Source organism: Furipterus horrens, unplaced genomic scaffold (genome assembly GCF_987537825.1).
Source record: "Furipterus horrens unplaced genomic scaffold, mFurHor1.1.pri manual_scaffold_16, whole genome shotgun sequence".
Taxonomy (NCBI): Eukaryota; Metazoa; Chordata; class Mammalia; order Chiroptera; family Furipteridae; genus Furipterus; species Furipterus horrens.
Window position 1 is genome coordinate 8,780,096 of NW_028327186.1, and position 26,434 is coordinate 8,806,529.

General features: G+C 47.5%; 1 protein-coding gene across 1 annotated transcript in view; it reads left to right on the forward strand.

Moving 5' to 3' along the window:
* The window catches only part of AGBL1 (AGBL carboxypeptidase 1), a 375,392-nt gene that overhangs the window by 85,395 nt on the left and 263,563 nt on the right, over window positions 1–26,434 (forward strand). Inside the window, exon 16 of the mRNA XM_090263733.1 lies at window positions 3,618–3,771. Within this exon, the coding sequence (XP_090119859.1) occupies window positions 3,618–3,771 (154 nt within the window). The remainder of the gene's footprint in view (window positions 1–3,617; window positions 3,772–26,434) is intronic.

Genomic DNA, 26,434 nt, shown 5'->3' on the forward strand with positions numbered 1-26,434 from the left:
CCCAGGCAGGTTGACTCACGAGCCTGCCTTGCTGGTCATCTTGCCATATACGTGTATACTGCCTTGCCATTTTCAAGAATTAAATAACGTTTTACTCTGTCCATTACTGTAAATTGAAAATGGTAATATTTTGTTTTACTTTATTTCTTTTTCACACATTTTAAAATTTCATTATAGAACAGATCACGACATTACAATTTGATCATATGCGTTTTTCCCTAAATAGTAATTTTTAATGTTTGTCTAATGCAGTAATCATATTTTCAGTAGATATGTAGACTTAAACCTGTTTAACTGGGCTGTCCTTTTATAGTATTCTTTGGTTGGATTTTGGAGCAGCTGAACTATGTCTTCAAGTTCTTATTTTCAGTAATGATAAGGTGATATGTTTCTAAATTCTTGCATGCGGAAGCTACATTTGCAAGCAAAAACATGGCTGATGATAGGTTTACTGGATTAAAATCCTTTCTTCTTTCAAACTCTGAGCAGTACTTCATTTCCTCTGGCATCTATCTAGTGTTGCAGAGGAAGTATGACCTAAGATTTTTTTCTTTTTTTGGTGTATACATGCATGTACATATATAAGTTTATACATGTACACACACACAATCAGTTTTTTAAAAAATGACCTCAATTGTAGGGTGCAACCCCCATTCTGCTCAAGAAGAAGCAGTGGTGTTGGGATTAAATTATCAATCAAACATGCCCAAACTAGGCTTTACCCAGAACCAAATTCACGCATCCTTGAGAAAGGACACAGACCGAGCAATAGCACAGCCTGCATGGGAAGGACTTGGTGAAGGTCTCTGGATTCTTAGTCATCCTCACTGGGCACGTGTGAAGCTGAGCTCAGGCTGCAGGAAAGTCGTCAGACAGTGAGCTAGGCCCCTGTCTCCTCAGGGGTATGAGACTGCCTCCCAGTCTCTAGTGCAGGTACATCTCGACAATACTTGGCACTCATTATTCAAATAATCACAAGAATAGAGTGCAGAGGTTTGGTCAGATACGTGAGCCTCAGCTGAATTCTCATCTTGAATCTGGGAAAGGTGCTCCTCGCCATGACTTTCCTTAGCATTGTGCCTCCCAGAAAGAGCCCCAGAACAATCTGTTTCTAAGACAGACTTGAGTTTATCGCTCACCTTGGTGTGGTAGGTGGAATAATGGTCCCCAGAACTGTTCGCATCCTAATCCCCGGAACCTGTGAAGATGTTACTTTACGTGGCACAAGGGACTTTGAGGATGTGATTAAGCTAGGGGTTTTGAGATGGAGTGATTATCCTGGATCATCGTATTGGGTTCAGTGTAATCTCAAGGGTCCTTATGAGTGAAAGAATGAGATACAAGGGGTAGAGCCAGACAAGGAGATGTGGCAATGATGTGAATGCTGGCTTTGAAGGCGGAGAAAGGTGAGGTATGCAGGCGACCTCTAGGAGCTAGGAAAGGCAAGGAGATCGGTTATCTCCGGAGCCGCCAGAAGGAGCCTAGTGATCGTCTGCTTAACACCTGGATGTTTGCCCCAGGAAGATCCACCTTGGACTTTCGATCTCCAATACTGTAAGACAATAAATTGGGGTTGCCTTAATTTACTAAATTTGTGGTGTTTTTTATAGCGGTGTCAGGACACTAATGTACTTGATATGGAAGATTGTGACAGTCTTGGTAGTGTCTCCAAGGGGGAGGGGCAGAGCTGGAATATTTATTAAGGCTTTCAAGTCTTCTTGGAAGGCAGGTATTGTAATGTGGGGGTTTGATTAGCATCAGGTAAAGCCATGATATAATGGCCTAAGATTCGTGGTGGACACTGTAAGGCAAGAATTTTGAGGAGGTGGGTTCAAAGGGTCTTGGTTTAAAGAGTCCGTTGGTCCTTTTTATTGAAGAGTTGATGAGATGTTCCTGGAACGAACAGTACACTTATTTGCAATTTCTATTTTTCTGGGAAAGAGTTTTCTAGAATAGTGAAGTGATGTCAGTGCAGACAGGGAATAATGAAGTCGTGTTAATGTAGGCAGTAGGCTGTGTCAGGGTAGGTGACTTGGGATCTCAGTTTCAAGGAGGTCACGACTCTAGGCGAAAGTTTCAGGTATCCCGGGGTTAGAGAAAAGGCCACAGAACTATCTGATGATCTTTTCCTTTTGGGGGGTTTTTTCTTTGCGATTATTTCAATAGAGTACAAGCAGGTTTTAGTCTGTGTCTACTTAGTTGAGGAAATTTTTTTTCTTGTTTCCTGGGGTATCAGTTCTCTGTTGCTGCTATAACAATGATCACAAACTTGGTGGTTTAAACAACTTTTTTTTTTCCCTTATAGCTGTTTAGGTTAGAAAGGGTCTCACTGGCCAAAAATCAGGGTGTTGGAACTGTATTTCTTTCAGAGGCTCTTGGAGGAGAATCAATTTCCTTGTCTTTCCCAGCTTTTAAAGGACACCATGTTCATTGGCCTTTGACCCCTTTGCCTGATTTCAAAGCCAGCAATAGCAGGCAGAGTCCTATTCACGCTGCTTTCTCTCTGGTTGGGGAAAGTTCTCTGCTTTTAAGCATGTGTGATTGGGTTGGCTCCAAGTGGATAACGCAGGATGATTTCCCTATCACAAGTAGACCTTCATCTTCAACATGTCTGCAGACCCCTTGTGCCACGCAAGGTAACATGTTTACAGGTTGTGATGTCTTTGGACGAGTCATTATTCTGCCTGCTCTTTCTCTAGCAGATACTTTTCCCATGTGAACGTTTCCTCTACCTTTTGAGGGCGCTACTCCCCTTTTCATAATATATTTTATGACTATTTTATCAATGTTTTTGTAGAATTTTTTTTCATTTATCTAGCAGGCTTCTTTGTCAAAAACTAGGTGGGAAGCTTTTCTCTGGCCCTGTTAATACCTATTTGATGGTGGTGAAAACTTAATATTTTCAGCTAGAGGATGATTTTTGTGTATTGGTGTCCGTGTGCTGGAGGCAGGCAGCTCCTCTGATTACTGAGGTCACGGTGCTGCTGTTATCAGGGCCTGTTATGGGGGAGGCAATCTCTGAAACTTGTTAGGACTAATCCTCATGTTCACGTTAGTGAAAATATCTTCAGGGATCTTAAAGATTGTTGACGAGGAGTCCCAGTTTCCATGGCGGGAAAGAAGAGTAGGAAAAGGCAGTTGCTACCAGTTAAGTCATTCTCTTGGCTTAGCATGCCCCCTGGGTGAATTGTTTTGTGTTCTCTTTCAATATGCTCCTTATATTGCTTGGTGCTAAAATATGTGCTACATGCTGCAGAGGCTCTCCGCCCCATGCTCTCGAGTGCGCTGGGTGTGCTCTCTTCACGGCGACCACGCTGGGGCGATGCTGTATGCCCTGTCCCCTCGCTTTCAATACCAGTTGAAAGTGGATATTCTGTTAGGCAGGCACGTGCGGGAATGATGCTCCCTGTCTTTCTGCCTCATCGACCTTCGCCTAGGTTGTGGGAATAGCCCCCTTTTTAATCACTTCGTACCCAGTATCGGGCAGATCAGGTTAACACAATTACTTGTAAACTCTAAGGGGTTATACAAATGCAAGCGTTGGTTGCTGTTCTCTATTATTTTTATTATTGTCAAAAATAGGAAGCCTAGACACTTCCGTTTTGTTTCTGCTCCAGACTCACCTTGATATCCTGGAAAGGAGTGTCGACCCCCAGAAGGTTTACTTCCGGCAGGAGGCTCTGTGCCAGACGCTGGGAGGGAACCCGTGCCCGCTGGTGACCGTCACAGCCATGCCCGAGTCCGCCAGCGCCGGCCACCTAGAGCAGTTCCGTGAGTAAAGCATGGGCCCCCTCCTTTGAGGGTCCGGTGGGCAGGGGTGTCTCAGGGTCCTGGGAGTGCTCTGCCCCTTGGAGATCAGAAGCCCCATAAAGCGTTGGGGGCTGGCCCGTCTTTGTAGAAATAACACCCCCAACTCTCCTCGGCATGACACAAGGGGTACATACTGATGTCACTCTGCTGTGAGAGGGAGAAGGAAGACATTGCAGACTGCCGGGGAGACCAGGTGGCTGGTCGGCATCGAGAGCAGTCAGCCAGAGGCCCCTCTTCCTGTGCATCACATTTTCCATCCTTGAGTCCAGGGACGCCCCTCGCGAGCTGACGGCTGTTACACCTTTCACACAGTCAGCCAGGTTTTGGAGAGGAAGGGAGTGGAGCTTTGGGGCCCTGGCTGAGGAATCCTCTCTGTAACCGGGGTACCTTTGGGATCTGAGAGGCTGATGGTGCGGAGGAGGCCGTAGCCAGGAACCGTAAGACCAAAGCAAAGCGCACCCGGACGCAGGCACACACACACGCACACGCACACGTGATACAGGTGTGACGTGCCTGTAACCAGCTAGCTTTTCAAGTCGACTTCTGACATAGTTTCTGGCCTTAGATAGGCAAGGAAAACCAAACTGAATGGAGAGTGCTTGGCAATACGGAGAAGTCTGGGAGATGAAAGAAAAGACTGGGGACTAAACATCCAGCTAATTTATCCCCAGAAGATGCAGCCGCCCCTGATGAAGTGCTAACTGTGCGCAGGTGACTTTGGTGGCCGTGAGATGTGATTTCTCACACCCCATCAGCCTCTGACAGTGGATGCTCAGCAACCTGACTAATCAACAGCTGATTACCCCTCCTGAATTAACGAGGCTCCCAAACGCTTAAATGAATAATAAGGGATTTTCAAAAAATTCTCACATGTGTTTTGTGCATTTAAGGGCCATTTCTGTAAGGGTCACGGAGTCCTCCACTTGCAGGTGCACGGTGCTGGGAGGTTGGGAACAGTAACCTTACAATGGTGCCGTCACTGAAGGGTTATCTGCTGGAGAAAGGGAGTCCGTTGTGCAGTTCCGGTTTCCAAAATGGGACCTGCGCAGCACCCCAGTGTATAGGCACGACAGAGAGCTGCTTTAGCTTTTGCATTTGTGTTTGTGCTGACATTGGGGCTCTTGCTGGCATTGTAACCACAGAGAGCATCCTTACTTTTCAGAAGAGGGCTTGAGACGTGGTGCAGGCCCCTAAGTAATTTGGCACATCAGGAAATAGTTCACTTAGAAAAAGAGAGCAAAGATCCCTCAGTGCTCCCTGCTATGAATCAAAGGAGACCGGTTTCTGCTTGCTCTGCAAGATGAGTTATCACAGATATCTGCTCTCAGGAATCAGTACAGTTTTCTCTCTTGAAACGGGCGCTAATGCGTCAGCAGTTGTTCATCTCCAGAGGTATCCTGGGCCCATTCATTGGCCGGTGAATGCTGCTCATTTTCTTTCTGACGTGGTGGCTGTGGGAGTGACAGTCCTGGGGCTGGATCAGAGGACACCGGGAGAGAAGACTTGGTGGGACCGTCTCCATAAGTACAGCTGCCCGGGTCCCGTGCGTTGAAGGGCCTGGCCCCTTGTCTAATGCTGTCCTGTCACCGTCTTGGAACTGTGGGCCCTGCCATGTGTGTAGCTGGCCCTGGGGCTGATCGAAGCCCAGAGAGCCAAAGAGCGATGAAGGTGCGTGCCCTTCCCACGCGGCCCTTGTCTGTTTCCTAGTCACACAAGGGGAGTTCCAGCCCGTTCTGCCGGACACTGAAAATGTCATTTGTGTGGATTTGGGGGCTGACTGACTGGTGGGGGTCATCAGAATGAGCGCTCAGTGTCCCCACCGGGCTCCGCGCTGGGAGGGAAGCTTTCCCTCTGCCCGGCTCTGTGCCCTGACAGTGTCAGAGGCTAGCTGAGTTGTTAAAGCGACTCCCGCGACATCGGCCACCAGGAAATGTATTAGCTCTTCCTGCTCACGGGGAGTTGTTCCTGGTGTTTGGTCGTGGCCTAGCGAGTTCTTTCCCACGCTCTTTGCTAACAGGCACTTTGGAGGGCAGACCCGTCGACGATGCATCTTCCAAGTAGAGGGTGGGCAAGTCCAGTTTCCGTAAGGGACAGTGTGTGCGTGCTTTGTCTGAGGCTTGGGTTTGAACTGAGAGAAAAGGTGCTGGATTTAAGCAGAACTAGGGAGCAAATCAGTGTCAGGAAAGTCCAGGGGGCGGGGCAGGAGGGGGCGTCACTGTTTACTTACACCCTGGGGAAAGTGGTTGAGAAAGCCAGAGAGGGGATGCGTCCGCCTTTTCCAAGGCTCAGCCGGTCCCTGAAACATGCCTGCTTTCTGATTCTTGCCTTGGCTGTCACGGGACTTCCTGAACGTGTCATGATTCCCGTTTGCAGATGCACAGTTAAGGCTTCCTGAAGGTCAATAACCAGCCGGGGCCAAGGGGTAGTAAGTGGGTGCTCAGGGAGGATCCCACTGCAGTTTTTGGACCCCGCCCCCTGACACACACACTAGGCTCAGCCATCAGCGGGACATTCCCCAGAAATGCACACAATCAAAGCACACTGCCATTAAAGACACCCATTATTTTGTTACCTTCTCCATTTGCTCTGCACTCCCCTCCCCGCCCCCCAGTCTCACCTTCTGAAGGACCATTTCAGCCCAGAGAAAGTGGGGTCTCTTTTTATTTGGGGGAAAATACAGCATCCATGTCGGCTGCTTCATTTTTCTCAGCAGCCTTATTGCTGCAATTTCCCCGTTTGGACCTCTGCGTCTTCAGACTCTAGCAGCACCGCCTCGGCTGCTCTCAAGAGCTAACGGAGAGGAGGGCCTCGTTTGCGGGACTGTTCTGAGGGACAATGTCATTTTCTTATTAGAAACTTACTCACCAAGCACGGCACTCACTGGCTCACTGGTGAGAAGCCAGGAAGCCACAAAGGGGGATGGGGGGGTTCTCCTATTTCTGGTACAGAAGACACGTCCAGCCTGCGCTGGTCCTCACCTGCCGGGGAGGCGGAACCTTTCTGGGCCTCCCTCCCCTGCCGGGTCTCCCGGGGCTCCCACACCAGGGGGCTGAGGTGGGGGAAGCTGCAGGCTGCATCTGCAGTTCTTACAGAACACCCCTCTCCTTTTCTTTTCCTTAAAAATAGTCTCACAAAAGCACTGTTCTATTCAGCCTGCCATTATGCTAAAAGCTGTTCCTTAGAAGACAATAGCTGTTCTCAGAAAAAAGATTTACAGGGGGTCCCAAGGGTGTAATGAGCTACCACACAGCACCTGCCTGGGTGGGGACTTGTCACTGGTAAGTGGTTTTAAATCAGAACAGAGTGGAAAAAGACACAGGTACAGAATTCGCCTTTTGGCTTCTTTGCAAATCATTTTCCATCCTCTCTGGTCTTGATCCCTTTCGGAGACACCTGATCAGGTATGGTGAACAGAGCTTTTCATCTGAGGGCTCTGGGAGGGACAGCCCTGCTCCGAGGAAGACAAGCTAGTGAGGACTGGAAACTTCAGGGGTTTTTGTCCCTGCCCCCCGCCCCCAGCCCCTAGAACTCTTGTCTCCTGGTTAAACTACTTTTTTCCTGTTCTGTAATGCACTGCTTCTGACAAATATCATAACCAAAGGAAAAACAGTACTACAGGAGTGCAGAGACTTCACTCGATGGAAATTTTTAGTAAAAGGGTTTAAAATTACAGAAACTGAACTGTGCCTTTTTTTTTTTTTTTTTTTTTGCCTTGGGATTCCCATTTCGTAGGCAACCAGGGGTAGGAGCCATAAGTAGATATTAGGAATACAAATATAAATGTTATTTAATCCTCCTCATTGAGGTATTTACAATCTGCAGGTGATTAGAATACCGAACGTTATACCCAAACAAGGACCAGTGGGAACACAGCGGTGCGAGCATTTAAAATATACATATGTTTATATTTATTTATTTTTAGAGAGAGGAGGACGGAGGGTTGGGAGTTGGTATGGAGGGCGAGGAGCTGAGCTAGTCGGGCTCTGGGTGCTGCAGGCCAGCGGAGGAATGTAGGGGAGAGCAAGGCCGTCGTGGAGGAATTACGAGCTTGGCGTTAGAAACGTGCATTTTCAGAGGCCTGCAAAGTATATGGAACTCAGGCTAAACATAATTATAAAGCCAATATACTATGAAATATAATCTATTTTGGAGGGAAATAAAACAAATTTTGCATCGCCTGAATAATTTTCTCAATTAGCAAGGGTACTAGAGGTTGACTCTACGTGGTACTGTAGGAGAATCGTGTTTCCTCAGAATCAGTTCTGCGACGCTTTGTCCTGTGAATGTGTTCACGAGATATAATAATTTATGCCTTTTAAGGTAATTAACTATTTACAGAGTGTTTACAGATGATGAATTGCTCCATGCAACAGCTCTGTGAGGTAAAGAAAACAGAGAGCCACATTCATTATCTCCATTTTTAGGTGATGAAATTGAGGCCCTGAGAAAGTCATCTGACCAGGAAGAGCGAGAGCTCTTTTTGTCCCAAAATTGCAAATCTGAACCCCCCACTGCGACCCTAACCCCACACTGAGCCTTGGAGCTGTGCAAACAGAGAAGACCTTTTACCTTTAAGATCCAATTTCTGAACGTAAAAATAATTGTTTATTCCACCAGTGACCTGTTTCAGGCTTCTCCAGCGTGTGAGAACGGAGTTGGTCCTGGGAACGCGAGTAACCCTGTAGTTTTAGTAAAGCCTACATTGTACGGCCTCTGCAGGGCCCTGCGAGCCTTAGCCCCTGGGCCCGACCCCTTTGCGCTCGGTAACCTTGAACCGCGCATCTTCCTTCTGTTCCTAGAGCACAGCAGCCTCCCCGCCTCGCGTGGCCTCTGCCCGTGCGGTCCTCCTGTGCGTGGGGCACCTCTCCTCCGTGCCTTGGCCTGGTGGGTTGCTCCTGGTCATGCTACCCTGGCTCGGGGGAAGGAAGCCTTCCTGGATCACGGTATCGAACGCCCCACCAGTGAGAACCTCTTTGTCACGTGGTTTGGTCCTGTCGCCTCGTGGCTCCCGTTTCTGAGCTCAGCGAGACTCCCGACTGTAGGCTGTGTTTTTTCACCTTTGTGTCTAGGAACCAACGGTCTTGCACGAAACAGGTCCACACTAAATAGTTACTGAGCAGGTAGCTGACATTTCCATCTTTTCTTGCTCCCACCCGTAATGCAAGGCCTTTAACCTCTCTTGAAAAGTTACTTCCTTCCGAGGTGTTCCTTGGGGTGCCCAAGGGGACCCCCCAGTGTGCTCAGAAAGCAGCCACTGGCCGCCGTCCCCCTCACGGGTCACTCCATTCTTCCCTGGCGCTCGGGTTTCTCCTGGTGGTTGGCAGCTGTGCGTGTAGCTGCTGAAGGGACTCTTGCTCTGTCCTGGGTTTTCAGAGAGCTGTGGGATTCTGTAAAGACGGGCTCAGCGCTCCCAGAAACTTTGTGCTACTCCTCCCCATCGCTGGGTCCCAGAGTCTCCCCAGTTCCAGTGGCAACAGCCCCTTCTTCACAGCTTGGGCAGAGACCAGGTGGCAGCCGATGCCTGTGTCACCGAGACGCCTTTCTCTCTCTGGGTGCCTGCACCTGAAACACAGAACCCTAATGCACACGCCTCAGCTTCCAGACCTGCCAATGCTTGCTCCGCAGGGTGGGCCCCCACCAGCCTGCCAGGCCCCAAAGGGGTCCGGCTCAGACCGCCAGGCGGGGCCGATACACGGGGATGTGCTCCTCATTCGGCATTCTTGGGGAAGACGCGCGGTAAGAAGTGGTTCTTGCTCTCCCTTTCCGCACGCTGAGCATGAGGGCCCCTGTGGTCTCAGCGCGGCGCAGGGATCTCCTCTTGGACGCCCTCCGCGGCTGAGCCCAAACTTCCTCCAGTTCCCGGGGTCTCCTGCGGCCTTCAAAGCAAAAGCCACCGCCTCCGGGGCTGGGCCGAAACCGTAGGGGGGAAAGGGGCTTTGATGTTTGCTCACCTTCCAGGGTGTTTGTGGCCTCTCTCTGTTTTTCTGGCATCTTTTCAGGCCAGATCAGCAATGCATTAAAAATGATTTTTGAAAAAGCAAGTTTCATTTTAGCATGTCGGTTGTTTCATTTGTAGCATCGCTCAGAATATCATTCTGTTATTCTGCTGGAAATGGAGCTTCTCACTCCTTGATCTCTCCACTTTACATGCTGCTTCTTCCCATTAGAACGGAAAATTGAAGTCTATTTTTTTGTTGTTTGACTTACTATAATGGATAATACGAATTCGAGACTCTGTGAACCTGAAATAGCACATCTGCCAGTCTGTATTTACGGCTGACGTTAGTGCTGCGGGAAGAATATGTGGCCTTTTCTGATTCTTGGAACACCCCGCCTCCCCCCCCGCCCCCCCGGGGAAAGTAAGAATTTTAGTGAAGAGGGGTTTTGCAATTTCTGAATTAAAATTCCAACTGAGGTCCAGGGTTTCTCCATTGCTTCTTGCCTGTATTCTTTGACATCAGAACTAGCAGTGGAAGAGTGGTTTTTAATTAATTTCGTTTTTGCCTTGAAGATGGCTAATTTACCTGGAGGCCCCTCCTCTGTCTGCTCTCAACACCAGCAGCCCCGACAAGATGGTTAACCGAACCCGTCCCAGTTCTGCCGCGTGAGGCTCGCGGGGGGTCTGTTGCTGTGGGAGGGGCCCCTCCTTCCCTTGCAGCCCGCGGAGGTTCGTGGGTCCCCATGGCGGGGTTTTGAAGTTGCAACGTGCAGGGCAGATGCACTTCGTGCCTTTGGGACGGTGAGCGATTCTGGGCACAGCTGGTCGCTGCTCTCAAGAAGCCAGGGCGGAGCGAAGGCGTGGATCGTGGAGATGAACCCTGTTCTTCCGTTACGAACGTTCGTGGACCTGCCGGGATCCTTGGTTCCTAGCGGCGAGCGGTGGGCGAGGTGGGGTTATGACAGCAGGGACGTCCTCCCGCTTCCAAGCAGGGCACAGCCCCAGCGTGAGCGTGGCTCACAGAGCATCGCGGCTGCGCTCCAGCACCCCATCCCCTTCTTGAAAGCGGGGCCTGGATTTAGTGAGGAAAACTGATGCGAACGACACGGCATGGCGCTTCCCAGTTTGTTCATGGCGATTCCTAGCCCCCGTCCTCCCAAAGCTGTAAAAGGGAGTCCTGCGGACAGACAGGCTTCTGTAGGTGGGAGCCTCTTGAGGCCGCAGCTGGAGGATGGCCCATGCCAGTCCCAGGAGAGATCCGGGATCCTGGGCTGATGAGTCCCTGGGTAGGTTAACGGGGTTAACGGCGGCCAGAAGTGCTCTAATTGAAATACAGGTCTGTAGCCACCGTGGTAATGATCGATGATGGCCTTCTCCCCTCAAGGTGGGGCTCAGACGAGGGCCTCAGGAGCTTCTAGCCTCCGCTGAGGGGATGGGGTGGTACCCCGTGTTCTGTGTGTGCCATCCCCGAGGCTGATTTTCTGTGGCCCGCTGACTGCCACGATTTTGACATCCCGCAACTCTGCAGGGCCAGGGCCGCCTCCGCCCCGTGGTGAGGCACATCCAGGTGGGAAGCGGCGTGCGTGGGGCTGCCAGGGGGAGCGCTCATTGGGAGACCGGCAGGGCCCCCTGCACCCCAGTTCGCTGCAGCAGAGCTGTCACTGTCTCCCTGCGGGCAGGATCACCGGGCAGGAACACGGAGCAGGAAACGTTTTGTTCAGTGCTCAACATAAATAACTCCCGTCATCAGCAGCGTGACAAGGGCAAGGAGGACCTGCATGTCAAAAGACAAGGACTTATGCGTGGTGCTCGTGACGAATGATTCTGAAAAATTTCAGCTGCTGGAGGAGCAGCTTTCTGTTTCTAGTAGATGCTCCTGGAAACTCGTAGTTAAATGGGCAGACCTCCCTTCAGGAGACGGAAGCTCAATTCGAGGTTATGGAGACACTTTAGGTTGGGAAAGGGAAAAAGGGACACACACTGGAATCACAGGGCCCCGGTGGGTTGCTCAGTGGGTTGGAGTGTGATTCTGTACACGAAAAAGTTGTGGGTTCGATCCCTGGTCAGAGCACTTACGGGAGGCAACCAATTGATCTGTCTCTCTCTCCCTCGCTGCCCCCCATCCTTCCTCTCTCTCATGTTGATAAACATCTCTTTGGGATAGGAGTAAACATTTTTTGAATCATTATTCATCTTAGTATCTTGCAAGGCTTTTTCCTTTCCTTGAGTCCCAGGTTTTTTTGTTTTGTTTTTTTTTTAAATGGAGGTTTGTAAGCAATTCTCTTCTTTCTTTAATACATAATGTAGCCCTGTTTATTAAAATTCTGAACACTTTGGAAAAAACCATTCCTATGCAGACCACACTTATTCTTATGATCAGAAAGAAATGTAGCCAGATCATCTGGTAGGTTTGTAAATTGTTATGAAAAGCAAGAATCCTTATCTTAATTTCTTTTCAATGCATAACAATTCCTAATTCACCAAAAAGAGAGGTGGGATAGGAACTGTCCTCCTTTGAAGGAAGCTGTGATATGATGATTGGTGGGCAACTTACGTAGTTTAATTAAGCACTCTGATTAAATCAATATGTATCCAACAGTTCAGTGTGGCAGTCAGCTTAATCTCGTTAAATGTTGTTCGGGCCCCAAGAATTGATTAATAATACATTATTGTTTATGAATTATTGACTTCAAGTTATTATAATTGCACCCGCTTTGTTCACAAGCACCTGCTGCCACATGTTAATTATGAAATGCTCAAGCCCTTTTCTTGAAATAACTTTAGAGCTAAAGCTGATGGTTTTTTTAAAAAAATGAAGTCGGATCATCTTGAGTTCAGAGCCAGTCAGAATGAGCTAGGCTTTCTCAGCCCTGCACTGTGTAGTAAAATGTGGTGTGAATTAAGGGCTAGACTATTGTGCCTGAGGTCGGCCTCATCAGCTGGTGGATTCTGCTTACTGAGCAAGACCATGCCTTAGCCCGTAGGGAGCAGGGTCTCACTTGACGGGGATGGGTGCCGTCATTGTCACTTGTGTGGGGGAAGAGATGGGTCCTCACAGAGGACAATCGAATTGGCCATGTGAAAGTTGACCCCTCAACTTTGGGAGAGGAACACCTCTGTGGAACTTCCAACATCAAAGGAATGTATTAGTCAATCACTAACTGACATTGGGGACAACCTTCTCTCAGCTCAGATCATACCAAAAACTGTTCCCAGAAGAGACACCTGTAGCGGGGCACTGGATGTATACCTATCATGCCTGCTCTTCTGTAGTCTAGTGCATTTGTGTTTGACAAATTGCTTTGCCCAAGGTATCTGGGGATGCTAGTGGAAGGAGAGAACCTTTTTCTGGACAGAGATGGGAAGGGTGGGAGCAATTCAGGGCTATGTCCTTCAGAGGGAGAGGCCTTGGGAAGAGGTGTTACCCCATGTAACTGGGTTAGTTTTCTGCATATCACTTCCCTCGCGTAGCTCCATTTGGTTATTTCTGCTGGTTAGTAGCATCCTGCTTCAGAGCCTCAGCCTGTGTCAGCCTTGCCAGAGGAGCCGGGAGAGGGGTTGGACATGAGTCCACCCTTGGGGTCAAGCATGAAAGGAGGGGACAGGTTTGCGAGGCTGGCGTGGGAGCAGCAGCACGGTGAACTCGTGTCTCGTGCTGAAAGGGAGGGTGAAATCTGAGAGGAAGACCCGATGTGGAGAGGTCCCGTGGCTCGTTCTTACACGGCGAGACTTTCTCCAGCCTTCCTTGAAGGACCTGGGCTTGATGTTACTGCAGACATCATGGGAAGCACTGCCGTCTCCTCGTGTGGCGCTTAGCTCCGTGGGAGCCCCTCCCTCCGGGGCGAACGGGCTCCCACTCGGAGCAGCAGCTGCCTCTGCTGAGAGACAGCTTCCCCGGGGGGACACCCCTCTGGTCTCCAGTACCCGGCCCAGAGGCCAGCACAGCAAGCGACAGCCTCTCTTCTCAGGTGCCATCCTTTATTTTCTCTGAATTCCATTAGAAGGCGCATGTTTCCAGGAGAGGAGACCTTTTGGTTGAAAATGGGTTTGTCACCGAAACTGGGTGGGAATCCAGGGTTTTCTGCATGAGTTTCGGAAAGTGGCTTAGACTCTGAACCTCAGGGTTCTGTTCTGTACAGTGGGGCAATAGCACCTTTGTAAGGCCGTGGTGCGTGTGGACAGCGCATCTGCACAGCTCTCCTGGGAGGATGAACTACATGGGAGACGAGGAAATAAAACTGCAGGGGCTTAAGAAACTTGCCAGGGGCACGTCACCAGCTCGCCCTGAGAGGAGGGTTGAGTTGGTGTTCTTACTGAAGCTGGGCTAGGGCCGGCACACTGTCTTGCAAAGGGACAGATACTAAATGTGTGGGACAGAGGGTCTCTGTTTCATCTGTCCCACGTGACTTTGTAATGCAAAACCGGCTAGGCCACAAATGGCTGTGGCTGTCTTCCCATAAAACTTTATTCATAAAACTAAGAGGTGGGCCAGGTTTGGCCCTAGAAACTCATTTAAATAGAGAATTATAGGTGGTAAGCACCCAATTTAAGTGGAAAGGTGCTTCGTGGCATCATTGATTTCCCGGTTCATGCATTCTGGTGTCCTGAGTGGAAAAATAGACCGGTGTTACATAGACGGGTCCCAGCTTCTCCATTTATTCAGCAAACATTTGTTGTGGATCTGCTTCGTGAAATAGTCTGTTCTGGGCACTGGGGATCTAGCAGAGCTCACAGCTCTGTCATCCAAACCTTTATGTTCTAATTAGCTGTGCTGGTTTGGGCAAAGCGTTTCATCAACATCAGCCCAGCTTTCTCATTTGAAAAATTAAAATTTTAAAATCATGAGCCACATTTTATGTCCTATACGATCTATAATATGCGTAAGGAGAGTATGAAAGGATAAAATAAACACCTATTTGGCCACCACCCATTTAAAAAGTAGTTGTCGGTACCCACAAAGTCCCCTGAGTGTTTTTCCCAAGTCTCATTTCTTCTCTTTCCTTCAGAATTTTGTGTTATCTCCCTGCTTTTCTTAATAGTTTAATCACATATGTGTGTTTCATAAAACAAAAATGTAGCTTATTTGCCTCTTCGATTTTTTAATGACTGGATCATGGTGTAGCACTCTCCTTTGACATGCGTCTTTCAGGAGTGATTCGTGCACCCTGATGTGTGTGGCTGTTGGCCTAACCTTGGGGGCCAAATTCCACTAGACCGAGACCTGTCGTCAAACCATGTTAGATCGATAAACTTGCAGCAAATTCATAAATGGAGGGTCACTGAGCATCTCAAAGGGGGAGTCCCAGGAGGGTATTTCTAGGGGTGGAGACTGCAGGGTGGGTCACAGATAATGTTGACAGGGACTGGTCAGAATCTGTAAACCATGGTGCCGGACTAGTCAGTGATTATATCTTGAGGACATATGAGTTCCTGCAGAGACACTTAGATCATTTTGTCTGTGGATGTATGGGTCCGGATAAGCTGCTATTAAAAGCGTTTTAGCTTATATATATGATTTGTAATGCACAGCATGGCTCAGTTGGACAGAGTTTATTTTTCTCGTGAGTCAGGGTACATTCTGTAAGTTGTGGTTTCCAAATGATCAGTTTCCCCTTTACATCCTTCCTGCCAGGAGGGACGTTAAAATAAACTTTATCACCGTAGTTTATTTTTTTCTCTATACAGTATTGCAACACTCGCCCATTCTGCTGTTGATCCATCGGGATTGTTCCTTGGCGTTTGCTGTTACAAACTGTTGCAGTGCGCATTGCAGACGTGTGTACGGGTTTCTGTAGTCTGGATGCGTCCCTGGAAGAGGCCTCCGGGCTGCTGGGCTGTGCGTCCGGACACAGACGTTTAGCTTTAGCAGCGGTCACAGCAAGGTCCCTTCCGGCTGGTTGCAGATCAGTTACTCTTGCGGCGTGTCCTGGCTAACACTCGGGGCTGCCCCGCCGTCCGGCTTCCGCCGGCCTGAGGAGCCTGGGACGGACTCTCCGAGTTCTAACTGGTATTTCTTCCATAAACAAGGTTGAATTCTTTCCTCATATGTTTCTGTGGGCCCTTTCGATGTTCTTTCTTTGTGAAGCACTTATTTATTTTCTCTTCATTTTGCTGTTGCTTGGTCGTGCCCCCACATTCAGTATGGGATCCTTTCCTCCACCCAAGGCAATGCCAGCTCTGAAGTCACATGTCCATGTTTGATGTGGGTCCATTTCTAGCATCTTATTTCTGACTGATTGTTCTGTTTGTCCGTCTCTGCATCCATATCATGTTGCTTTAATTTCTGTCTTTTAAAATAAATTGTGATATCTAATAGGGAAGCCCTGTCATTTGTTTTGCTTCTTCAAGAGCATTTTAACTATTCTTGGCGTTTTCCATGTGTAAATAAATTTTAGTACAGGTGTCCTTCATGCTCGGCAAGTCGAGTGTTCGTATGACACCTTTTGTAAGCTATCATGACGTCAAGGAAGACGCTATTCCCGTAGGACATGTCTCGCAAAGGGGCGCGCTAAGGAAGTGGAAGTAAAGCCCCAGTGCCCACAGACACGCTCAGAGCTCGGAGGCTCGATGCCGAGATGCCGGGTGTGGTTCCCGGGGACCGAGCGTGGCGGGGCCCCTCCAGCTCCAGGTGGGAGGTGCACACTGCTTCTCTGAGGGTTCACTGCAAAATCAGTGCCCCGCACTAGTTTTGCTTTTAGCTTTTTTCCATAAAAGCAAAAATCCTCTTCAGATTCCTTTGGGTTAGCAAAAACCACGTGCTGGTGTAGGGCTTCCATAGAAGAGAAATGGCATCAAGTACACTTTTGAAAAGTGGGGGAAACCTGTATCGGTTTGTGTAATTTGCAAACAGAAATAGAAAACCACTTAATGGGATTTTAATTGGGATTTTATTGGAATTATATACCTATAGGAAAAAACTGACATTTTCATATCAAATGCTCCTTTCCAAGAAGTTTCCAAGAGTAAGTTACATTTCCCCATTTAGATAAGGTTCTTCAGTAATTTTCATAAAGTTTCATGATTTTTGTATAAAGAGCTTGCTTATATGTCAGTTTTATTCTTGACTACTTTATATATTTATGAGCTATTATAAATAATATATATTCTTAAGTTTCTTTTAAAAATTATTGCTACTGGGAAAAAGAAATGGGATGTATCTTTCTATATAAATTTTGTATTTAAAATATTGAATACATCTTAAATTTTAATATTTTTTTGTATGTAGGGTTTTCTGTGTGAATAATCATATCATTTACAAATGATAGGGATTTCTTGTTCGTTTCTAAGTGCTTTATCTTTTACTTATTTATTTTTCTCATTTTTAATACATTGGCTTGGGCTTTTAGATCAGTGGTTAGTAGAAATGGTGGTGGTATCTTTGTATTGTTTTTGATCTTAAAGGAAATGCTTTCAACACTTCACCATTAAAAATGACATTTACTGAAGGTGTGTGTGTGTGTGTGTGTGTGTGTGTGTTTTATTTATGAGGTTAAGACAGTGCCTTTCTATTCCCCATGTGCTAAAAGATTTTTAATATGAATTGATGTGGAGTTGTATTAGATGCCTCTTTCCACATTTATTATGATTATCAGATAGTTTTTTTCCCCCTTAATATGTTATTGAGATAAATCACATTAATTGATTTTCTAATATTAAACTAAACTTTCAGTTCTGGTATAAACCCATCTGTCATAACATATTACCTTTTTTATATATTGCTTGATTAAATTTGATCTTATTTTATATAAGATTTGCATATATGCCCATGGTTGTGAGAGGCGTGTAATTTTGTCCCCCTTTGCTGTCTTTGGTTTTGTGATCTGAGCTATGTTTGTTCCTTAAAATAAATGGAGGACGTAATTCTTTTTTGTTTGCTTGTTTCTGTTCTCCGGACGAGGTTGTATAACATTACAGTGACCTCCTTCTTATGCATTTGGGGGAATTTGCCTCTAGATTTCTCTGGGTCTGGTCGTTTTTTTGTGAGAAGTTTTTCACTTATTGATTCAATTCCTTTATTGGTGCAATAATGTGTTTTGGTTTTCCAATTTCTTTTTTTTAATGCAATTGTTGTTATTTATTTTTATTGAATTTATTGGGGTGACCTTCATTAATAAAATTATATAGGTGTCAGGGGTGCGGTTCTATACTACATCTTCCGTATATTGTGCTGTGTGTTCACCATCCCAAGTCAAGTCTCCCGTCAGCGTTTATCCCTCTTTCACCCTCTTCTACTTCCCTCCACCGATTTCTTTTGAAGAAAAGTTTGGTAAGATGTCTTTTCTTCCCCCTGGTAATGTGTCTCTTTAATCTCAGTTTTAAAATTTCGTGGCATAACTTTGATCGTATGTCCTTTCACTGTGTAGTTGTGGGTTTATTTTCATTGTTAACATCACTTACACCTTATTCTTCAATATAAGCATTTAAGGCAATCTGTTTCCCTTTAAATATTGCTTTAGTCCTATACTGCTGGCATTTTTGTGTGCCATTTTAATTTTCTGTCAGTGCTAAGATTTTTCATTAGAAGCATATTAATCCATTGTGATTCATTTTTGACACATGAATTAATGAAGAGTTTTTAAAATTTTTCAAACATTTGGAGTTTGTCTAGACACCTATTAAATTTCGATATTAAATCGACTTTATTATGAACAGAAAATGTCGTCTGCCTGCCACCCATCCTTTGATAACTGTTGGGGCTCTCTTTATGGCCTGAGGCATGGTTGCATTCTATAAATATCCCCTGTGTGCACAAAAGGAAAGCGTGTTCTTCAACCCTCGAGTACACTGTCCTCTCTATGTGCCTTAGCTCAAACACGCTTTTGTGTCATTTGAATCTCCTACATCCTTAATAACGACTTTGGCTGCTTGACCTCTCATTTTTGAGAGAATTGTGCTAACATTTCCCATTACAGTAACGGAGCTGGTAATTTTTCCTTGTTCAGTTAACACATTTTGCTTTACCTATTGTGAGGCTGTGTTGCTAGCTGCGTATACATTTAGAATTATATAGTATCTTCCTAATCAATGGAAACACATTGGTCATTATGTAGTAATTTCTTGATCCCAACTGCCTTAAAGGGAAGTTTGCTTCGTGGTGATAGTTCTTTAAATTTTCTTAAATTTGACTGGTGTATTTATTTCCAAAAGCGTATGTATTTGGAGTCCCTTTTTTTTTTTAAGTGCCAGTTGCTTCTGCTGGTTTTCATTTGTAGCATCTTGTTTCTCGCATGCTTTTTGAATATTGAGTGTAAGATGCCCAGTGACTTGGATCAGCCTCTGGGGGGATACTTGGGAATCTGGGTTGAGCTTCCTCCGCAGAGAATTTCTTCTGTCAGTCTCCCCGCCGCACTCTCACCTTGGGCCCACCTTAAGTTAAATTCTTGGCTTTTGACTTTTAAACTCCATAGGTAGTGTGAGTTGGGGCAGAAAACCGGCTGTCCACGGATCCCTTCCCAGAGCACTGCCAGAGTCGCATCGGGCAGTGTTTCCTGCTCTGCCTTCGTGAAAGCATGTTGCTCCTGTCTCACTTTTGTCTACGCCTATGGTCCTGCCCAGTACCAGCTTTTTGCAGTGGCCAGACCTTGGGCTCTTTCTGTCTCCTGGACCCTATGCATTTAGCAAAGCAGAAACTCGGGTTCTTTGGGCATTGGCTGGAAACTCTCAGGGTGAAGGATGGCTTCGAGAACCCCTTATCCTCAAGGCTTTCTGGTTTTACTCGGCTTTGAAGTACGATTCCTGTCTTAGGTCACCATGCTGGCACATTGCGTTTTATCCACCTGTCCAGTTGCTTTTGTGGGGAGGGTGAATTGAGGGTATCACATCTACTATATTTCCAGAATTAGAGGTCTGTTTGATACGTACTACGTCTTATTGTCAGAGTGGCTGTGGGGACCAAGAAAATATATATGCCCAATAGCTTCAGAAACAATAACATGTTTGGCTTTTCCATAGTTAGGTAAACACCTGAATAACATTAGCAAGTAGACATTATGCCCTGAAAAAAGTCAGATAACTGCACTTCATTATACAGTGGCTGTGTGGGACTTAAAGTTGCCAGTTGTTATGTTAACTGTAGGATAGAGTTCCATCCGCTGTCAGGACAGAGTCATTGATGGACAGATGTCGCAGAGGGTGATCTGGCTGGAGGAAAGGGCAGTGCAAGTTAGCCGCCCAGGTAAAGCTCTGCCTGGACCTTTGTTCTGAATGTGTTGGAGCCTCGGAGTTTAATAGTGATGCTCCTCATCCAGGTGTAAAATTAATCTCTAAAAGCTAATGCCTCTAACTCCTTCTTAGTGTGACCTCTGAAACTATTTGAGGTCAGGGACCATTGGTGCTCAGCTTTGCGTAGTGTTTTGCGGACGTAATGGACTTACTGCTGACCCCTCTTCATGACGGTTCTCCTTTTCTCTGTGCAGTCTGTCACATCTCGCTTTTGGGAAGGGGTGTAATTTGCTAGGTGTTAACCTATACGTCACGCTGTCGTTCATCTGAGCACCCAGGTAACGGATGGCCATGTGCACAGAGGAGACTTTCCGATCATCTCTACACTACGAGGTCTCCTGCATTGTAAGAAACAATAGAATCACGGCATGTCTCATTCAGGCCTTCATTTGTGAATTGAAAAATAACTCTACGAGTGCCTTTTTGCCTTAGGTGCTCTCTGGGGTCGAGATGGGAAGCGTGTCACAGAAGGTATGTTTGTGAAAGGGTGGGGCCTCAGAGGAAGGATCGCTTTCTTTAAATATCACGTCTGAATTCCCTCCAGTTTTCTCCAGGATGCCCCACACTCACGGCCCCACAGGCAGGACCCCACTCACCTCTTGAGAAAATTCTAGCTCTTCCCACACAAGCAGGATGTTCTGTTCTGTGGACACACCCTGTACCTTCCAAGCCCGGTCACGTGGACTTCAGGCAGATGCTGGGGAGCTTTCCTCGGGTCCAGTGAGATTTGTGCTGCTCTGGTACCGAGAGAGCTCCGGCCCCTCTGTCTGTCAGTGCTGGAGAGACCTCGCAGTGGCCGAGGTGGCCAGCACTTGACAGCAAGGTCAGCGTGGTTCCTTCGTTCCTGTCCTTTTCTGTCAGGACAACGCGGTTCTGTCTCATACGAGCAGCACATACCCCTTCGGTCAAGAAGATATTTTCTTGCCTCCTTGTGCAGCAAGAAACACAGAACTGGCCACCCCTAGCTATGAGCGTGTGTGTGTGTGTGTGAAAATGATTTCTGTTAAAGTCTCTTTCATTGACTTGTTTTCTTCCAAATGGAAGGGAGAGGCACGCAGAGGATGGTTTTCAGTTTACGCTGCAATGTAAATAAGGTGTCAAATATTGCAGCGAGGCCGAGTAAGTTGAGGGTGCAAAAAAAAACAGAGGAACTGCATTTCCCTGCCTGGGAAGGTTGGCTGATGGGAATGAAGACTGTTTGAGAAAGTTATTGTTAAGGAAAAGAGACCATTAGGGCAGTAATTAGGACTTAGAACGGAGGGAGGCATACATTGACTTCTTGTTGATTTTTCTTTTTCTGCTTATTTTATCTAAACATTGAAGTGTTTGAGGAAGCTTCTGAAGTTATGGCTCGAATGGAAGCTAGGCTTGAGATGAAAAAAAGATCAAAAGCACAGCCGTAACTCAGAATAACTGATGATGAAACATCGCAGAGAATCCGGAGGAAAATTAAAATAGGTTAGCCATGAAAAATTGAAAAGGAACTGCTGCCTGGAACTGGAAGGGATGGAGGTGGGTTTTAGAAACAAATGAAAACCGTTTTATGGGTACAGGAAGCAGGAAGTCGAAAGGAGACGTGCCCCATAGCCTCGATTTTCTGTGTGGAGAGGAGGAGAGCCTTTGCTGATGGGTGGGCGTGTGGGAGAAGACTTGGAGGAGAGTGGTCACAGTGAAAAAGGTCATTCAAGGGACCGGGAGAGAGAGCTGACCAGGGATTTATAGCTGGTGGCAGAGAGGGGCTTCAAGACCGGTGGCCAGGGGACCATAGATTTGTATGGTTTCATTCTGTGTGGGCACGTGCCGCAGTTTTCCCCGCGGTGCTCAGCGAGTCTGGTGGCTTTGAGAACGTTAATGGGTGGACTGACTCCGTGTTGACAATGTGCAGGACAAGGGGTAAAAGGGGACAGAGATCTTCCACTCATCGTCTTACGGACGCAGAGCTGAGGAGGTTCTTACCTGATGAATCCGTGATATTCCTCACACTAGATCACATGCTGTCCTTTACTGAGGAAGCTGAAGGTAGGACCACCTCTGACTCCTTCTCTGATAATGCATTTTATTCTTTGGGTGCAGACCTTCTGGTCTGAATTCAGATGTCACTGGAAATGAGTTTATTTTTCCTTACTTATTTCAAGAAGTGACAGGAGCCACATAAAAGAAGATAGATCGTAGGTGTATGTGCCCAGCAGAAATGTTTGTATACTTAGTGTTTGCTTATGTTTTCCTGGAGGTGTCGGCGGCTTGTTCCACATGCGTACCTTTGTGAGCATATGGCGTTTTGAGGTAAGTCATAGAAAATTCAGCTGAGTCTGTTAATTGCCAACAGAGACAGGTATAAAACTCATAAAGGAGCCAGAATGTATCTGCAGTGAACCTCCGGCAGGTGTGACTTGCCTAATTACTTGCTGATGGAAAAAAAAAAAAAACCACACCTATTCTAATTTATTTACACTCCAGTCGTTTGAAATGAGCAGCCTCAGCGACGGTCCGATGGGGGGTGCTGTGGTCTGCGTCTCTGACAGTCCCGGACAGTCTGCTCCAAAGGACGCGGGAATACGGTGTAGGATCCTGGCTTCTTGGTACATGGGCTTGAGCAAGCCTTTGTTTTTAAGCCTTAGTTTTTTCTCGATCTTAAAAATGAAGCTCATAACACATACTTTTTTTTTCTGATGTGGGAGGGAGAAAGCGTAGGGCCGCGCAGGGGCCAAGAAAGAGGCCCAAACCAGCTTCCCCCTCCGCCCCAGCTGCTAGGGCGCTGCCGAAGCTCTGGGTCAGCGAAGGAGCGGCCTGCACAGAGCACAGGTGCCAGCTGGTCTCTGGGGCCCAACACTTGCTCCATCTGCTCCAGCCTCCTTTCTCAGCTGCATTTTCCCCGTGGGGGTGGGTTTCTGTTTTTGGAAGTCTTGAACACGCTTCTGTTTTGAGTTGCTAATCATCCCTCTCTGTAACTTGCAAGAGACGCCCCTGAGGTTTCGCCGATTCAAGTAGAACAGAACATAAACTTATTATGGAGCATAAAACGTGAGAGAATCAGACTGAAACGAGTTCAGAAAATAAATTGCGTTTAGAGCTAAATGAATAATCCTCACCACTTCTTGGGCTGACTGGGACGAGGCGCTGGTCTGGAACAGCAACTGCGGCGTGTGACTGGGCCTGTGGTGGTGCTTTCATGCCCCGTGGTCTGGTCTGGCTTCTGCATGCGTGGGGTTAGAGGTGTCAGGGCAGGGTTGCTGGATCCTCTGGGCACCCCCCAGCTCTGACCCACGGTTTGTACCACGCTGGGAGCAGCAGGCGGGACTCTGCCTGCCCATTGTCAGGGCACTTGCAGACGGAGGAAAACCTACTCCCCTGAACTCCTTGGGGCAGAGACTTAACGGGGGCGTCTCCTGGTTCTGAACGTGAACGCCAGACTGGCCCCTGCCTTAAGAGGAGAGACAGGTGAAAGGGGACTGACACTGCAGCCTTCCTCCCGGGCCTTCTCTGACACACCCCCGCAGAGGGAAGTGCGTAGGGCCTTGGGGTATGTACGAGGCCCTGTCTCCCTGCTCAGCATTTGCTGGGAGGGCGGGGCCTCTGTTTCGCCTGTGGTGTTTGGCTGGCGTGGAGTGGGCACGTTTTTCCTTGATCCTTTTACTAGACATAGCAGGCTTTTGTTACTTCTGGCTGTGCCTGTTGAGCTTTTGTGTTGCTCACTTGTTGGCCTCCAAGTTTGGGACGCGGGAGGCAAATAGATAACCCAGGGAACGTCCCCCATGTCCTTCCTTGGGTCCTGCGGTACCTACTTGATCCACCTTACTCTCTCTTTTAAGTCTTAGGTGCGTTTTATGCAGAACAGCCAGAGATCTTAGTTCTTAGTGGCAGGCATGGGAAGGGGCGCACCTGTCCTGCACTCCCAGGAGGGGAGTCCTTGTGGTCCCTGTTAAGGCTCTTTGTACCTTTCTCTTGTGGGCTTGTGAAATGTGTTTATTCAGTCAGACAATGTCCATCCGTCCATCCATCCAACAGACAAACATACAGAGGCCTATGCCTTGTCTTGGCCTCATTATCAGCCCCTACACAGATCGTGTTAGATCAGAACTTTAATTATGAACTCATAGTCCAATGAAGTCCCCTAAATTTAGGAGGACCGTGACCCTTCATGAAATTTTGGTTAGAACTTTCCTTTGCCTTTACTTGTGAGTGGGCCACTTGGTCAGTGCTTTAAGGAGAAAGGGAAATTAATTCATTTTTTTTTTAAAAAGGGAGCCTTCATTTTAGAATTCTCTTAACCATAGAATTTCTTAGAAAAGCACATCCTTCCAGCCTGAATAAAATATTCTCCAGCTTAAATGAATGTGTTCATAAACATAGATGTGAAAATCAATGATTACTATTGAAATCCTGGTTTTGAAAGGCCGCGGACCAGTGTTCCTTCCTCCTCCACGCTTTTCTCGTACGCACAAAGGCTACTGCCTGAAACCGGCCCCCTTTCCAATCCCGTCCTCCCCTTGTTATGTAATACCCTTTCCTTATGGTCGTGTCTCTGTCAGCCCAGCACTCACTGTGTTCTTGATCATTTTTTCAGCTTTTCTCGGGATGAGCCTTGGAGAACTAGCTGAATTCTGGTCGTCCTTTATTCACTTCCCATAGTTGCATTATGGGCTCAATTGTGCGCCCTGACTCATGTGCGTTGCTTGTCTTGGAAACGTTGTGCGCTCTGTGAGACCCAGGGCTGCGTCTCCTGTTTCTTTTCCCCCTTGTGGATGATTAAGAAAGTGGAGGCCCAATAAATGAGTGAAGGAAGAAGGAAGTCAAGACAGTCTGGCCGGGGGGCATATTCATGGAGACTGAGAATTACGTGTTTTTTCAATCAGACGATGTCCATCCATCCATACATCCAACAGACAAACATATAGCGGCGTGCCGTGTACAAGGCCCCTCACTAAGAGTTGTAGTGATGTCACAAATGCGTAAGAGACAGAGGGACCTGGTGGTTGAAAACTTGAACTTGGGAGTGAAGAAAGAATTGAGTTTAGACCTTAGATCTGTCCCATCGGAGCTGTTTCACTTTATGAAGCTTACTTCCTCTGAGCTTTACTTTCGTCATCTGTGTGTTTGTTATGGTGCTTAAGTGAAATAACAAATGTATAGGATACCTGTTGGGAAGAGGTGCTCAGTTTATGTTGGTTGTTAACAAGCCATGCCTTTGTGCCTCATAGGAGTTTATATTATGGGAGAGAAGAAAGGGAAACTCCAAGTAATTAGAACAATTTTAGACTTGACCACGCGAGCACCATTTTGTGAAGTCAAAGAAAATTCATGCAACTAGCAGCGGGCTCTGCGACTTCAGCTCAGTGGCCCGTTGCACAGCGGACACAGGGTCTTCACGCGATTCAGGGGAGAACTGGCGGGCAAGGATAAAGGTGGCTTTTAAGGATGTTCTTGGTGTGATGGACAGTTAGAACTTACTGCCCCGGCACCTGAGATCCACTCGCTAGCCCCGGAGAGACTTTACAAGTCGGGAGGCTGATTTTACAGTCAGTGCCAGTGGGGTCCCTTTTCTAGAACGGCTTTGGTTTGGCTGGGACAATAGAGAAAACCAGAAAAGATTGGAAAATGGGAAGAGAGTGAGATTGAAATATTTATCCTCCCAGCTTCCTCCTGGGCCGCAGGTGACAGTCACAGAATGCCACGGCCCTGTGGGGGGGGGGGTGCGCCCTCGTGCCCTCAGGCCTGCAGGTGGTGACAGCTGGCCCCAGGGCCCCATACCACCCTCTCTCATTCCCCCCGTTTCCTGTGGTGTTTCTTGCCAGTGCCCTTACTGATACCCTTGTCTTTGCAGAAATTTCTCTTGCTTCTGCATCTCCTTCCAGGGTAGATGCCTCATGGTAGACACATCTGGACACCGTCGAAGTCATGTCTGAGCTCAGAAAAGCATAGACTAAAGGGGCCTTGATGGATCTTTATGGAAGAACCAAAGGTTAAGAGGGAGGGAAAGTTGGAGAACTTTTCCTTCTTGAAAGAATTCACGGGGGAAATTTGTTCCAACGTTTTCAGCGTCTGTGGGTTCTTAAGTTTCTTCCCGCTTGGAGACATCCATCTTTCCCTAGAATGTGGCCAGCAGGCCCTGCCGTGGCCGCTGCCCGCTGGCTTTTCATCACCTGCGCGAACTTGCGAGAGGGCTGTGAAATGCGGCCCCCGAAGGCCCCGAAGTGCCTTTCCCTCCCTCGAACGGTGAATGATCATTGAACCGCTCCACAGTTTCTGGTATGAAGTTCAAATAGAGCCGTGAAAAAAACCGTATTTCACAAAGTAGCATATTTTCGGTTCCTGGCAATAAATTTTCTTCACTCCTCCCGTGCCCTGGGACACATTGGGAAAGGTCAGTTGGCACTGTGTAAATTAACCAGAGGACCGCTGGCCTTGATGAAGTCTACTTTAACGCATGTCGATGGGCGTAGCACGGCGAGGGGACGCGGCGCCTCT